Source organism: Sebastes umbrosus, chromosome 22, assembly GCF_015220745.1.
Source record: "Sebastes umbrosus isolate fSebUmb1 chromosome 22, fSebUmb1.pri, whole genome shotgun sequence".
Classification (NCBI taxonomy): domain Eukaryota; kingdom Metazoa; phylum Chordata; class Actinopteri; order Perciformes; family Sebastidae; genus Sebastes; species Sebastes umbrosus.
The window spans coordinates 11153142-11170622 of NC_051290.1; the positions used below are offsets into that span (position 1 = coordinate 11153142).

Below are 17481 nucleotides of genomic sequence, written 5' to 3' on the forward strand. Positions count from 1 at the left end.
CCAAACACAATGATTTTAACAGTTTAAAGGGATAGTTTGGATGTTCTGAAGTGGGGTTGTATGAGGTACTTATCCATAGTCAGTGTATTACCTACAGTAGATGGCGGTCGGCACGGCCACAGTTTGGAGAAACAGACAGGAGTTACCGCACGGAAGCAAAGTGATTATACTGCTGTGGATGGGGGCAGCAAAATGTATTTTAGACACCTATAAGAAGGCTCACCTAAAAAAAAATCAATATCAGGTTAAGTGTGCGCTATATTTAGCATATTTTCGCCGGTTTACCTTAGCGTCAGATAGCTACAGTATACAGTCTATGTTTCTGACGGAGAACTGAAGCCGTTATCTATACTCTCGCCAAAGCCACCAGACTCCATTGAAAAAAAACAGTCATTTTACCTCGCAGAATATAAGGGTCGCTGGTCTACCGCTGCCTTGAATCGATTAGTTTGTTTGTGTTATTGTGTGACTTTGGTTAGTTCGGATTTACCAAAGTCACACAATACTGCAACCATAAAAAAAAAAACTGCTCAGCAATAGTTAGGATTTAAAACATCCCTCTGACACAACAAAACAGGCAGTATTTACTGAACACACAGACAACACTTTATCATCATTAACGAGTGGTAAATTGATAGTTAATAAACTTTAGTTAATAGTTAATTTACTATTAACAAGCAATTAAGTGATGATTAATGTTTATTATTAGTCATGCTATAACTAGTTTTTTTTAACAGTGTATTGTTATACACATTATAACATGTTATATACTATATTAAGTATCTGTTAGTGATTACTAAATGTTTTGTAAACCTTTAAGAAATTGTTTGTAAAACATTTGTAAACATTACATAGACAGATATTTGTAACACGTTGTTGTAATAAATACTTTGTAAAGCATCTATAAATATTATTTAAATAGATAATTAATACTTTGTTAATGGTAAATAATTGGTTTCTGGTCCATCTACCTGTAAAAGGTTTATAGATGTTTTACGATTTTTTAAAGGTTTAAAAATCATTTGGTAATCACTAACACATACTTAACATAGTATATAAAATGTTATAATGTGTACAACAATAAATTGTTAATAGTTTACTAATGTAATCAGAATGCAATTGTTATTGTCTTGTATCAGCTATGACACAATATTTAATTAATGAAGTAATTATTTCGTATTACATAACTAATGATAAAATAACAGAAATCATAGCATTAGTAATAATTAGTGAACATAATTAATTATAATTTCATTGTTTGTTAACAGTAAAATAACTCTAAACAAAAGTTTAATTAACAATTTACCATTTATTAATTATCGGTTATTATAAAGTGTTACCAAAAAGCATTGTATTTGATTGCAACATATTGCCAGTTGTTTTAGTTATTGTGTCTAAAATTATTTTTAGAATGCAAACATGCGACTGCAAAACTTGTTTTCAGTATAAACAAAATTATTATTATTGCACAAATTAGATTTTACATGCACTGGGTTGAATAGAATATACTGTATATACTCTCCAACATTAAAACTCAAATAATACAGTGATGTCTTAACTTACATCTTCCGATTCCTGCTCTTCTCCGCTTCACTCTGCTCTGATGTCTCTCCATTCTGTGCTGGTGAACAACACTGTGCATGTTCTGTTAATACACTCTTTGTCACATTGCTTACCATTTGAATATGTAATAACGGCGGTATCCGATCGTTATCATTGCCAGGAAACTGTTCACTGTGTTGACACGAATAAGTCCTTTTCCTTTAGGACAATTCAGTTTTATAGAAAGCAAACGTATCACAATATTACATAGATGAAATGTATATTTCACAAAATGCAGCCTGTAATAATAGTGCAGGTTAATGATGTCTGAAAGAAAAGGGGTCAGAAAATCGAGCCCATTATGGGGAAAATATTGAATTTGCTTTACATGTGACTCAATGTTTGAGCTCTGAAGATAGTGATTTTTGGGATCCTAAATAAACAAATTCAAAGACAATGCTTCTCTCATGCCAGCAATAATTTTTCCTTATTTTTTTAATTATTTTATTAGGATTCAAATTTCAGACACATCTTACACAGCTTATGGCCGACACAAATAACTCACAGGCTATGTGATGTCACATCATTTTGTAGGGAAATAATCAAATATCACATATAGAACGATGTACTGTAAAAGCAAAACATTATCAAGCTAGAATCCAATTATTTGTAAAAAAAAAAAAGAAAAGAAAATTGATATTTAAAGGGACTGTTTGTAACTTCTTACACGAATAAATCAATCCGGGTCGGTGTCCCATGCACGCTCGCGTGTGGCTACGCTGTTCAGAATTAAGACTCCAATACAAACTACACAGAAGCACCAAAACCGCAAAGTTATATCTAGTGAAGCCCGTCTGTTAAACAGTGTTGGCCGCGGTCGGAGGACGCGAGGGAGACCGTAGCTTTGGTCTCCAGGGCCGGAGTCTCTGCTTAACTGCCTGACTGCCTTCACTCACACACCGCGCTCGTTCTCGCTCTTTCGCTCCACCTCACGTGCATGCGCGCACACTACACACTGCAGAAGACTTAGTTTAGCCCTGAGAATATCTAGTGAATGTACAGTGGATGTTTGTGCAGAAATAACTGCTGCAGCTCCTCCAGACCAACAGAGGTATTCCGTGTCTTGTGAAGTGACGGGGCTCCGCAGCGAAAAACTTTATCGTCTACGACCGGGTGCCGATGTCTCTCTCTGGCTGCGGTCGAGAGGCTGAGGCAGGAAAAGCCAACACTAGGATCAGCAGTGATTCATGGAGAGACCTTCGTCTGGTCAGCTAACATTACTGCCAAGCAGGTGAAATAAAGAGTGATATTGTGCTTTAAGCTGACGTGTGTCGCCTCACTGTATTGAGCGATGCTCGTTCATGTCTATTTAGAGCGAGCACAAGCGCGAACCCGACGCTGATTTTCGTTGACTTAACGGCCACAGGTGTCGCTGTTAACAAGCATTTCTGATTCTTACAAACAGTCACTTTAAAGAAATTAATAAATTGGTTATACAGTACAAGTATAAACCACTTTTCCTCAGAAAGATCCAAAGTTGAAATCTGGTAAAAACTCAAAGGTACTCCAGCATGCTTAGAACAATAATCAAGTGTTATGTCACATGTACAAATGGCTCAGTAACTAGCTAAAGTTATATTATAATATAGTTATTTACTATCTATGTTACATTTCTATGCTACATTTCTGCCATTTATTTTGCAATAAATGATGTACACTTCGTTTAATGTTCACACATACGGCAATTAGTGGTTTTTAAATACAAAATTCCAAATATGCAATGAAATTCTTGCTAAAATGTATTAATTTTGTCTCAGATTGTCATTCAATATTCTTAAACTTTCAATATATATTCTCCAGATTCGTTCTCAGATAATAGACACTCACAGCAGGCTTTTTGTTAATTGTTAACAGGCGAGATGGACCCGGTTTGTTTCGTGTACCCGCGACTAGCAGGGTAAACGAGTGCACTGTATAGCATACATTTCATATTCATAACTAGGGCACTGAAATAAAATAGCGGACATTGTACAGTATAAACTAATTATGCTATATCATTTAGTAATTATACTAATAAGCATCTCAAGCTTAGTAAATAGCACTAACTTTACAAAAACTAGCAAGTTTTGAGAAGCTTGTTTCTCAAAACAAAAAGGACCAAGAATAGACCCTTGTGGGACACCTGTACAAACCTCAAAGGGTAACTTTGATATTTTTCAAACTGGACCCTATTTTCCCATGTTTTTGTGTCAAACTGACTAACAGTGACAACCATTTCTGAAATTGGTCCAATATTGAGGGAGAGCTGCTTACAGACTGTAATATGATTCTATTGGGGCAAGTTTGGAGCGTTTGCTACAAGCTAGTATGACATGGTTGGTACCATGTACCAACGTAGTTCCATATAATGCCAGTATCTTCACTCTAGCTTTAAAACTGAGCCCGCTACAACCTAAAAATCGCAAGTTGCGTTAATGCGTTAAAGAAATTAGTGACGTTAAAACAAATTAGCGTTATTATCACGTTAACTTTGACAGCCCTAATACAGAATATAGTAAATAGGGAGTTATTTTGGAGTGATGAATTCCGTTAACAGCATGATACAATATGTACAGTATATATACATAGATGGGAGACAAATTAAATGAAAAACTTGGATAAACGACTAGAGAAGCAAAACAAACAGATACTTCCATTAATAAGCTATGTAATGAATGACACAAGCTATGGCTCAAATGCTAAGGCCTTCACAGTCACCAGATTTGAACGTTTACGAAGGATTGTGGAGCGACGTGTTAAGACGAAGCCAAATGAGGGAATGTCTTTTTCGAAGAGTGGTGTTCATCCCTTTAGTAGATTTCCAGAGATTTATACCAAAGAGCAATGTAGCCGTTCTGGAGGCTCATGGTGACCTCATTAAGAAAATCTCATATTGGTTTTTGGTGCAGTGTCAGTAGCTGCTGAAGAACACATACTGGCTGTTGCAGGGTTGGAAACCTGTGAACAACCCAGGACAGCACAGTTTGCATAGCCACTCGGTATCTCAGACTACTTTACCATCTGGATGAAAGTCGTTCTCTTTGAGTCTGGGTGCATCTTGTATCACTTTTTTTCTAATTTGGTGTCCCTGTAAGAGAGGATTCACTGGCAGTAGAAAGTGAGCACGTTCTGCTGGTTTCCTCGTATCAGCACCGCGGGGCAGTGGAGGCCACAGGTCAGAGTATCCAGCCAGGCCATGTACAGAGCACTGGGGCAGTCGCTGTGTGGCACAGGAAGGCTCCTGGAAAAAAACATCATATTTACACAAACAAATTCAAATGGCACAGCAAGAACAAACACTGTTCTTATGTGACTTACTGTATGAGGATAATTATAGTCAAATAAGTGCACGCTATGGTTTGCACGAGCCCAAAGACACATTATCTTTCCCATCTCTTATCTGCAAGGGAAATTTTGCATCCCTGTGGACATCAGACGATGTATTGTTTTCATTTCCTAATGCTAATAGAGAGGCCTGTATACATGTTTCACTACTATTATGTAAATATTAAAACTAAACTAGAAGAGAACAAGAACAAGACCACTCACAACAAACAAAAAGGTTACAATTAACTTCCATGGACCAAAAACAGACTGTGAAAGGGTTAAAGTTCTACTATGAAAACACGGACAACTCCCAGACTGGACAACGGCGCGGTAGCGACCTGTCAATCACAAGATAGCCACGCCCTAAAGCATGTGAGCGTGAATGGTTGTCTGTCTCTATGTGTCAGCCCTGTGATAGTCTGGCGACCTGTCCAGGGTGTAACCCGCCTTCGCCCAATGTCAGCTATGGATGGATGGATGGATGAGTGGGTGAACGTACCTGCTTACAACTACATTATAGTGTCCAATAAACTATTAAATAAACTAAATTTTGAGACAGAAAGTGGGAATATATCTCCAATATATCTTAATATATCAAAAATACTGTCCGCCCTCAGTTAGAAGTCAGAGGTGCAGGATCTCAGGATGTTATGTGCATTAAATATGCCCAGTTAGCAGTAAATCTGATGAGCCTTGATGTAATATTTTCATACCCTGAACTGATAATGTAAACTGTGTACTCACACAAGCACAAGAGCAGCATGTTGTGAATTCCTCCGGATGATTTCATTCAGCCTCACTTTTCTCTCAGACTGTGAAGGGAGGAAATGAATATGAGACATGTGACACAGTGGATGACACCAACCAGAATCAGAATCAGCATGTTGTTACACATGTTGGACATGAATGATGTATCCGTCAACACACACCTTAAGTTTGAAGGCCTCAAACTCTTTGTCTGTTATTTCCCATGGGGCGCTTTGTCTCAGCTCGTGAACTGAGACACCTTCCTGCTGTTCATCATGGAGCATGAAGGGGGCGACACTGTCCACAAACCTACTGAGGCTTAGAAGCAGCAAGAACAGAAGGACAGAAGTCAGCGTGAGATGAAGGACAGAGAAAAAAAATGTATTGAAATACAAACAGTTCTAACTCTAAAAGAAATTTAGTCTTGATTTTTGAAAGTTCAAAGACCTCTTAACATTTGTTAAACGCCAAGTGTCTGCCGATCATTTATGATGGACAAGTTTTGGTGAAATTTCCAGGGCTGTTTCTTATTAATCAGAAATCATTTTTTGATCGGGGGGAAATTGGTATGTTACAGTTGTTCTTATATATATATATATATATATATATATATATATATAGCATAAAGAAATATAATAATAAATAGTAAAAAAGGAGTATGTAAAATGTACATTTTGTACATAATGCTACAATATATGTAGAGTAACATAAATATTAGGGCTGTCAATCGATTGAAATATTTAATCGCGATTAATCACATGATTGTCCATGTTTGTTGTCCATAGATTAATCACACGTTTTTTTTTTATCTGTTAAAATGTACCTTAAAAGGGAAATTTGTCAAGTATTTAATACTCTTATCAACATGGGAGTGGGTAAATATGCTGCTTTATGCAAATGTATGTATATATTTATTACTGGGAATCAATTAACAACACAAAACAATGACAGATATTGTCCAGAATCCCTCACAGCTACTGCATTTAGCATAAAAAAATATGCTCAAACCATAATATGGGAAACTGCAGCCCAACAGGCAACAACAGCTGTCAGTGTGTCAGTGTGCTGACTTGACTATGACTTGCCCCAAACTGCATGTGATTATCATAAAGTGGGCATGTCTGTAAAGGGGAGACTCGTGGGTACCCATAGAACCCATTTTCATTTACATATCTTAAGGTCAGAGGTCAAGGGACCCCTTTGAAAATGCCATTTGTCAGTTTTTCTTCGCCAAAGTGTTGAGCCGGCTACAACTTAAAAATGCCTCAAAGAAATTAGTGGCGTTAAAATTAATTTGTGTTAACGCGTTAACTTTGTCAGCCCTAATAAATATATAATACAAATAAGAAATATGTACAAATATGTGCATCAAACACATACAGTTTACAACCACAGTGCAAATAAGTAAACAAAAAATGCTGAGAAGTGGGATCTATTAAGTGTATTGAATATAAATGCAAGAATAATATATGAGTTAAATAAGAATATTTCTTGAAATAAACAATATAAATGTAGCATTGGTGCCCAGTTGAATAATTGCACAAATGATGGTTAAAAGCGCATTAAAAGCCCAATGTGGTGCATTTGTCTTAAACCTAACATTTTATGTGATTATAGCATGTGTTCGTTTGTGGAACAATCCATGGGGGTGTCATCTTGGAAACCACCACTGGGGGACGCCAGAGTAAAAACTAAATACTGCACATGGAGACTGTTTTGTAGTTTGTTTGCTCAAAATTAAAGCTAAATAGTGAAATGGGCAGCCTGTTATTACAGACTGATCCGTTCCTTTATCAGCACAACTGTTCATATTTCAGTGTATGTTGTGACAGTGAATGATTTCAAATGTTTTCTGGACATACTTCTTGGCGTGTGGACGCCTCTCGCTGTCCGTCATGACTGTGACATCATTGAAATCCAAACGAAACCTCTTCAGCAGGGCGATCATCCTAAAAGCAACACGAGTCAAAGTTTCAGCACATCACTTTCCATAGACCACCTGTTATATACTGCAACACAAACGTATCCATGAAATCTGAAATGCTTATGTATCGCACAAAATATCCCAGAAATCTACCAGTTTATAATCCAATTAATCTGCATGAAAAATATATTTAATCTAAATAAAAAAATGGATTTAATATAAAACTATCTGGTTTAAAAAAAAAGATACAATTGTATAAATGCAGATCAAAGTCCCTACTGAAAATCAACAGGTATCAACGTATTTCATGGGGAAAACCATTTAGGCTGCATTCACACAAGCTCAGGTGGTGCGGCGAAAACGCAAGCTTTTCCATTGATTTTGAATGAGGGTAGTGCTGTGGCGGCCGCATGGGGTGCCAAAAAAAATGAAAAGTAGAAACAGAATTGACTTTTGGAGAAAAAAACCCAACATCACGCTGAGGTGGCCAATCACATAACCAGTGATACAGAGCTTTACAACCCAGCCATGAGGGAACAAAAGACGTTAATCGTTAATGGTCCATTAAAGGGACTCGCCCAAACCTCAGCACAACCCTGTGGCGAATCGTTGAAACGCCTGTGTGAATGCAATGCAGCCTTAGTCATTATTACTTGTAATTTTACCCATTTCCTCAATTTTCTTCTTACTTTTCCAACAACACTAAACTGTATATGGAGTTGATGTTTAATTACAAATAGGTGCATTGTGAGTTAATTTTGTAGCTCAGGAAAAGTGGCATGACCAAGACCTTTTTTTTCTCTTTTGGTGTTTTTGGTAATCATCAGGATGGGAAGCTATCTCATGCTCACCAGAAAGTGTACTTATTATCATTATATTATTATTCACTTATCCCAGAAGGTTTAAAAAGAGAAAAACCTACTCATTGCGGCCTTCCTCCATGTTTTGTTCATCTCCTACAATGAAGACCCGGACCTTACTGCGGTGCCAGCGTTTCCTCCTGGTGAGCAGGTAAGGAACCAGCAGAGTCAGACCTTAAAAGAGAAGAAATACTGCAGCTAAGAAAAGATGTGTGTCCACTGACCATTATTGTACTAAAACTATACAGTTGAACAGTTTAAAAAATATATATAATAATAATAATAATAATAAATATTGTGCTTGTTTTGTCAGAACTAACCTCCATCGTCAGCTATCCAGTAGACGTCGATGGTCTTCTCCCCCTGGTCATTCTGAAACACTGTCTTGATCTGATCACTGTCGCCTTTATCGGAGATGTCGTCAGCTGTGACAGCGTTATTTTGACGAGTTGGTAGTGAGAACGGGTTGAATGCATATAAAAATATGTGAATGGTCGTTTGATTGAAAATATTGATTATAGCCCGTTAAAAATAAAATGTGTTTCCACTGATGTCATGCGGCATTACAGTACATCTCAAAATGTACTCAGAGGATGACTGACTTTATTACGTCAGGTATGTGTGACTGACTGAGGGAGTATTGTGTACTTTATTTATGCATGCTCACCTGATTCCCTCTCAGGAGATTGCTGGTCATCGTTTTCAACAGATTCATCGGGCTCAAAGCCCTGGTTCACTGGAGGACAGACATTACATACTTCACCATTGTTGTTGTTTTCTACAAATATGTCATGTATGAAAGCGGAGAAAATTCAAAGAGTTGATGAAGTCTGGATTTCTAACCTTCAAAATCAAACTGGTCAGAGATATCCTGCCCGTCCATCATCCTCAAGATACACAAACAGTAGTTGGAGTCGAAGGTATCGCTAGAGAAAAGAGAAGAAGAGGTGATTAAAATGGGAGTTTTAAAGTGGAAATGTTGATACAAATTAATAACAATCATTATTATTGCATCTGTAACTAAAGAGACTGGAGTAATTAGTTTGCAATATTTCCACTTTAGAGAGTTTGACAATCTTTCAATGCCAGTGAAATCGAGAAAGTCAACACCATTTTTTTTGTCTTGCCTTTAAAGAGGACCTATAATGCTTCTTTTTAGGTGCTTACTTGTATTTTGGGTTTCCACAAGAACATGTTTACTTGATTTAATGTTCAAAAAATGCTTTATTTTTCTCATACCGGCTGTGCTGCTGCACCTCTTTTCACCCTCTGTCTGAAACGCTCTGTTTGACTCGAAAAGCCAAGTCTGCTCTGATTGGTCAGCTGGCCCACTGTTGTGATTGGTCGACCGAACCAAACTCTTCGGACTCCACTCCAGCTCCGTTCTAACTAGCTTTGTTTGAGGGCGTTATGCAAAGTGTGTTACTTGGTGACATCACCATGTTACAGAAGAAAAGGCGGGACTTCAATCAAGACATTTCAGGCAGTTCAGGAGCAGTGTTTCCGTGGGGGAGAGTAACTCCCTATGGTGTGGACTTTGGGCTTTGTAACTTTACAAACCTTTTACATGCACAAACAAGTATATAACACAATAACAGAAAGGAAAAAAGCACAATAGGTCCTCTTTAACTACACTTACTATATGGTGTTGATATAATCTTCAATGCTTTCAGGAGAACTGTCCCTCCAGTTTGCCTTGAAACCCAGAACCAGAGTGTTTGGCTTCAGCTTGCCAAGACCAGAAGCCTTGAAAAAATGTAGAAATGAGGAAAACAATAATATTTAAAGTTTCATAAAAGACAAATAAAAACACAGGATAGACGATGTGTCCTAAGAAAAAAATGAGAAGAGATATAAGTACGAAAAAGACAAAATTACAAGTCATCATCCTAAACAGAATCTGAAGCCAGATAAACTCCCAGTAAATGGGCTTTGTACGATTGAATTGATTCCCACAGATAAACACAAGCAGATGTTTTACCTGCAGCAAGTGTCGAGCTCCAACTCTGAGGCTGTCGGCAGTGAAAGGGGTATAAAAGGAGCGCACCTTCCTCTTGTTCATCCACTTCACCAACCAATCTGTGGCATCCTGCGGCCGAGTCTGCCTCTCCTGCTCCTGGAGGACAAGGAGATTTGATGATGAAAAGCTACTGTAAGGATGTTGAGGATTGGATCGTTTCTTTGACATATGAATCATCTCTCTTCGTTGCCTTTTTGGGAACAGAACTGTCGAGATTGACTGACCGTGATTATGTCTCCACAGATCATGAGGCTTATGTGCTTGGTGAAGGATCCAACAAAGTCCACCAGGGCTGGTCGCTGGTTTGGTGGCCCAGTCAGGACGAGACATTGTGGTCTGAAGGAATACAGATCAAATTCCAGTTAAAAAAAATGATTAGACAAATACTATGGAGAGAAATCTATATACTGACTGAGGTTTTTGGTCACTCACCTAAAATTCTTGACATGATCCTCAACACCAGACAGAGAGACGGAGTATGACAAAGCCATGTTGTATGTACCCGCCTGGACTGACGAACCCCAGTTTACCTCTGTGGACATCATAACGCACATAAGTGAGGTGACAAAAGAGCAATCATACAGTTCTGACTTGTTCCACTCTTTAATCTTGGCCGTGCTAGTCTTATCAGAACACAAACATACCATCTGTTTTGGACTTACTTGGCTTGTTGTAGTTGACGTATCCAAAGAGGAAGAAGATGATGCAGAAGGTGGTGAGAGCTGCCCACCAGGTAAACAGGAACATCAGCACCACAGAGATCACCGCTCCAAACAAAGCTGTCCATTTGCTGTAGTAGTGGAACGATGGCCTCCAACCTAAAGGGGGGCGACAATGAGAAAAGGATGACTTTCATAACACATAACCTCTAATCCACCAAGGCCTATTGAAGGAGGCTGGGTCACGCGCCAGCAGCCCATCATATCTTTGGGGTACAACACATTTACAGCGCACTAAAATCTGGTGTGCACTTGCCGAAATTGAGCCAATCGCAACGCACGACCGCAGCTCCAGTTACACTGCACATGTGTTATACCCCATACCCCAAGACCCATGTCCGCCCGTGACCCAGCCTCCTTCCATAGGCCTTGTAATCCACATAGCCACACCTCTGTCCAATATAGCAGCCAGAAGGCAAATGGCTGTCATGACTTTGCATTTAAAAAAACAATGAAAAACTTGTACCAAGTTTGATTTCTTAGAACATAACACCTCAATTTTGGGATTTTGGGCAAATATGTCTTCTTTCAGACTAGTCAGCTCTAGCCCTTTTGGTGCACTGGGCAAAATTTGGATTAGGGGTTTGAGGCATGAAGTTAAGGACCATGAAGTGCAACATATTAGGAAGGAGGCTGGAAAGCCAGAAAAGCTTGTGTGGGTCGTTTTGGAAGGCGAAGACAAACCGGTAACTCACCGGGGGAGTTGGTGATTGAAGCGTGAAAGCAGCTGAAGTTGATGAGGCCGTAGGAACACAGGAAGAAGTTGGAGATCAAGGCTGCGATGGTGTTCAGCTTAGCTGTAACGAGAGAAATCAGTCAATCAACACATTACGAATCCAGAGCTCGATAAAGCTAATCACAAACTTATGAAATTTCTGAAATATTTGAAAGAACAAAAACACCGTTTTTGGGAAGAGATTAGCATATAAAAGCAAACATGTGAATCAATAATTCCAATAACGAAACAGCGACAGTATTAGATCACATTCACCTATGAGAATGAAGGCCACGGCAATGACGTAGCAGAGTATATAGGCCCGGAGTGGCTCATCATTTTTCCCATAACCCTTTGCAAAGAATCCAATGTATGGGTATATATTGTCTCTGCACAGACACTGACAGATAAGGCAGAAAATATAAGCTTATTAATATGTGTATCATGTTAGATTTTACTACATTTATAAATATGTTAGAATAGATATCAAGCATTTAATGGACTGTTTCTATTGTTGTACATTTTCTCACATGTTGTTCCCTTTTGATAGATACATTTCACAGTCTGACATTACCATAAAAGGCTACATGAATATGACTAGATTCGACCCTGTCTTTGTCACTGGTCATGGTCCAGCAGTTAAACAATGTGATAAATCCTTGAAAACCTTAGGCTATGTCTAAATTCAGTAGGGTCTAATGATCAAAAGTAAACAATTGGTCTTAATTTAGACAGACTTCAGGTGGTGCTGTCGATTTTTTTAATGCATCAATTTACAAACATGGAGTGTGAAACATATCCGACTATACTGGTTTTCTATACTGGATAGGTGAATCCCAGCATGAAAATATCTTTATAGCACCTTTATATACAGACAATATGCCAGCTGTTTTTGTTGGGAGATACTCTACAATACAGAAGAACACATTAACCATGTTTAAAAACACAGTGTACCAGATTTTAATAGCTGAAAAGATGACTGTGGTTTCTCACCTGAAAGACTTTAGGGGCGGAGACGAGGAAGCCGAGGGCAGATGACAAGCTGGCTGCGAAGACACCAGCGGTGATGAGGTAGTAATAACCTGAAATTTGACCCAGTACCTGGTTGAAATAGTCAACACTGAGAATGAGTATTTACATTATTTCATATAATAGTTTGTGAATAGAGATAACAACATTTACACGTAAGGACAACTGGCTCATTTTACAAACCCAGGGTAAGAGTTTTGGATTTTAAAAAACATATCATTATTTCATGTTCAAGGCCTTCTGAATTGAATGGTACCTTTGAATTTTTGGCCAAACCATATTTACAAGACTGCGACTGGATGCACTCTGTGAAGTTCCAGCCCAGGTTACATCCAACACCCACACAGCCGTCAGTGATGTTTCCATTCAGAATGTCACTTATATTACCGGAGGCGTCCCGCACCACACACGACGCTGGAGGAAGATGAAGATGTAAACATGATAGTCATGATACAACTCCAATAATTGCTTTATTGGGTTTCTGGCAACATAGCTTGTGAATGTACCATTTTTCTGTAGCTGGCTCTCTTATCTTGGATGATTCTTTGTACAAACCAACACAGAAAGTTCTTAACAGTTTTCTGCCACTGTAGCTTTAGCAGATTTAGAATCAGAAAAAAGTATTGTCCAGCGTAAGGGGATGAAAATGGCTCACAAGTACAAACTAGAAGTCTTCACAGGTCTCTAGGTTCCTAGTAACTAAGACCCAACCTGGGAACCTTGATGATTTTTTGGAGGTTTGTTTCTTTGCCAGAGGGACTTTATATTGGCACCGTGGTGAGGTTTGAAGGGTCCTGTGTTACATCATGAAGTGTTTATGCCATTAAGTGTTTATGCCATTAAGTCTGTCACGTCCCTCCTTTTTCCACCATTTTGAGCCGATAAATCTTTTTGTGCAGTATGCCGATGACACTGCCCTTAATATGAGTGATAAAACCTCAGGCCTCCTATCTCTCCCCCCAAACTACCTAGCACCTCAAATAATCCCCACCAGTCCAGATAATTACACCCATGAAATGAGAAGCAAATTAATACAAGATAAAAGCATGTTGAATGAGTAGCTTACCAAGAGTTACAGATATAGCTAGATAGCTGAATGTAGTCCAGAAAATGGCCATGAGGGTGCCTTTGGGGATAGCAGTAGCAGGGTCCTGCAAAAGGAAATAACACACAAGTCAACATTCTTGTATTCCTTGTTGGTGGCTGTGATGTAACAAGTATCTCTCCGCCTTCTTTCTCTTCATACTTTGAGGTCTCCAGAGATGTTGGCTCCAGACAGGATGCCAATGGTGGAGGGGAAGAAAATGGCAAACATCTTGAAAAAGTCGCCTTCAGGTCCTCTCCAGTCGGGTTTCAGGTTCGATATGAGGATCTCACCTGGTGACAGGCAACAAAAAACACTCTCGCTGATAAATATAAAGTATATACACTCTAAAGCTGATGATGACGTGCTGTATTAAAAGGCAGTAGTTTTTCCAGAGAAGCCTGAACTTACTGCGGTATCCAAAGATGCCCTTGGCGTTCTTCTCTTGACTGGGAGGGATGATTGTGCCCACAAAATAGTTGGAAAATGAGACCAAGAGGACTATAAAGAACAAAATCTGGGTCTAACAGATAGAGACAATGAGAGAAGGGGGAAAAAAAGGAAAAGCATATGTCGAAGAGTAAAAGTTAGTGAGAGATAAGGAGATTTATGGGACAAATCTAGCAAATGAAGTGAGATGTGTCAGGATGTGCTCACCTTGGACTCCCACTCCATTCCAGCCAAAGAAATGAGCAGAAGAAGAGTCACCGTGATCACGCCCACAATACGGACGTCATTGATTGAATCAACCATGACAAAACCAAACTCCTACATTAAAACAACCAAATTTTTCCAAACATTAAATGTATGTATATACAGTCAAAAGTCAACGTTGGGCCTTTGTTTGACAGTTAAAATATTTTTGAGTTCACATATTGGTATATAACTTTGCAATAATCATTTATTCATTTCAAGATGTCAAATTCCTCAAAACAGTTTAGTCTAAAACTGTGGCAAAATTGGCAATTTCATCCATTAAAAGTTACATACAGTTGCAAAAAGTGAAGGGATCTAAATACATTCTGAAGCCACTGTATCTAATTTTTAGAGCATTTACACATAATAAGTACCTGCATTAGATCACGGACCACCTCTGCAAAGCCAACGGTGTTGAGCGCACAGGCCAGAGCGTTGGCGAAGGAAAAGACCATCCCAATTGGTCCACCAATTTCAGGGCCCAGAGAGCGGGAGATCATAAAATACGCCCCACCTGAAAATGATGTTCAACCAACCACAAAAGAGTGGCACAGAGACAAGGTTGTTATAGGATACTGCAGTTTTAAATGGGACAGGAAAAATTACTACCTAATAAATTATCATCTTATAAAATTACATATTTATTTCTTTTGTCTTCTATCTGTTTTAGTTCAAATACAAGTTTCCCGTCTTAAAGGCCCAATCAGCTATTTTTAGAAGTAAAAATTAGAAGTGTATCACATATCTATAACAACTTTGACTGACCTGAGATCACCCTCCCGTTGGTGGCGATGGCAGAGATGGAGAGGGCAGTTACTGAAGTCACCATCACAGACATCAGGATAATAAGCCAGGTCAACACTGAGACGAGACGAATGAAGGTATTCAACATTACCACCATACTACATCGATATTTTTGGGTATTTATTAGGGCTGTCAAAGTTAACGCGTAAATTCCTTTTAACGGCACTAATTTCTTTAACGCATTAACGCAATCGATCTTTCTGAGGTTGTAGCGGACTAAGGAATCCATTGGTACCAACTATGTCATACTAGCTTGTGGCTAAGGCTAAATAACTCTCCAAACTTATGCAAAATTTTGGCTAGGAAAAACTGGCATGGCCATTTTCACAGGGGTCCCATGACCTCTGACCTCCAGATATGTGAATGAAAATGGGTTCCATTATGTTTTGCAGGGAATTGTTATTTTTCCCTGACTTCAGGTTTTACCGTGCACCTGAGATACAGCTCTACCAGCAATGTGCACACACTATTCTCATGCAAAATAATGTGTAAAGGTTATAATCAATTAAAGTCATAGATGAGAGGTTACAGCCACAAAACACAGGACTGAAAAGGGACCTATGTATGGAGGGAATGAACTCACAAATGCCTGCCTGAGAGATGATACACGAGAGGCGGAGGAACAGGATAACTCCCCAAATATTCAGCATGCAACGAACCTGTGACAAAAGTTCAATAAAAACAGCTCCGTAAGACGTTTTTATAAGATTGTAGTAGTCAAACATTCAAATACACACAAGTTTTGCTCACCATGACTCCAGTAACCCAGCCAAATCTAACAGGAGCTTTCTCCTGGTCGGCTTGCGACTCCTCATTTCCACTGTCTGGCAGACTACTAACTCCTGAGTCTGTGTTGACCTCCAAGTCCGACTCTACATCCTGAGAAAAATCCATTTTATACAAAGAAAATATGTTTTAAATCTGTAAGATGCTGTGAGGTGTGAGGTGGAAAACTTACCTCAAATGCCCTACGGAGAGCCTCAAGAGATGGACGGCTCCTCGCCTGCCGGTGTGGCAGCGGGCTGGCATAGTGCTCCAGCTGTGGCACCAGGTCTAACGTGCTGTAGAAGGAAGATCTCCGCAGCTCCATCCTCGAGCCCCGGTGCTCTGATGTACTGTTGGATAGAAGGTCCGAGCAAAAGTGTTAGTTTAAAACAAACGGGGGGAAAAAATAACAAGCAGTAAATGGTGAAGGTAATTTGTAATTGTCATGAGCTGCAGTTCCTTTAATGGCCACTAGATGCTGCTAGATGCTGAGAAATGATTGTGATGTGACCAGGGTTGCAGCTGGGCTGGAGCCGATCCCAGCTAACTCGCCAGAATATCACAGGACTGACACATAGAGACAGGCAACCATTCACGCTCACATTCACACCCAGAACAGCATAAACTATAAAGGTCATTAGTTAATTTGGGTATTACTTTTATGATTACTTTCATTTTGTAGTGTAAGAAACTGATTACTCAGTTGATTTGGAAAGTGAAAATGGACACTAGAAGTTGACAACACAAACCTTGAATCCACGTCCGAGACAATGATGGTTGGAGGAATTTGGAGGTTACCATTTTGTTGTTGGCTGCTGGCGTCAAAATCTTGCGAAGAGTACCTGGGAGGTCCTTCCTCATTGGTCGAGAAGTGGACATGAGGGAGAACGCCAGGGACCAACCCGTCACGTTTGGATGTGAACTGCCCCATCGGCACGTCTGTGCAACTTTATGGAGAAAAAGGAGCTGGCAAAGTCAATAAATAATTCATGAGAAACTTGTTTTTTACAGAGATGATGGTCCTAAAAGATGCCACATTGGCCCTCTAACAGTGACCATGTCTGTAAATAAATGTTACTAAATCATCTGGTCTCACTTGGACTCAACTAAGGTGGTTTTAGTTCAATCTTGACCAGACTGGTAGGGTACCCAAAAGTCAGAAATGTCTGTTGGTCTCTTATAAAATAATAAAATGTTTCTCATAAAATGT

The 17481-nt window shown here is 39.1% G+C and overlaps 1 protein-coding gene across 1 annotated transcript; it reads right to left on the reverse strand.

Annotated features, from left to right (window-relative positions):
- Positions 1 to 4665: 4665 nt before the first annotated feature.
- On the reverse strand, positions 4666 to 16596 carry LOC119481346 (solute carrier family 12 member 3-like). Its single transcript, XM_037758177.1, is given in 25 exon segments — positions 4666 to 4822; positions 5653 to 5720; positions 5838 to 5973; positions 7518 to 7604; positions 8502 to 8613; positions 8760 to 8915; positions 9259 to 9365; positions 10079 to 10185; positions 10421 to 10555; positions 10684 to 10795; positions 10892 to 10991; positions 11122 to 11277; positions 11874 to 11975; positions 12170 to 12293; positions 12887 to 12994; positions 13179 to 13336; positions 13989 to 14073; positions 14169 to 14299; positions 14418 to 14529; positions 14664 to 14774; positions 15077 to 15216; positions 15468 to 15563; positions 16090 to 16165; positions 16257 to 16385; positions 16465 to 16596. Coding segments are annotated over 25 exon segments (2919 nt in total). The 3' UTR covers positions 4666 to 4683.
- Between the last annotated feature and the right edge of the window lie 885 nt (positions 16597 to 17481).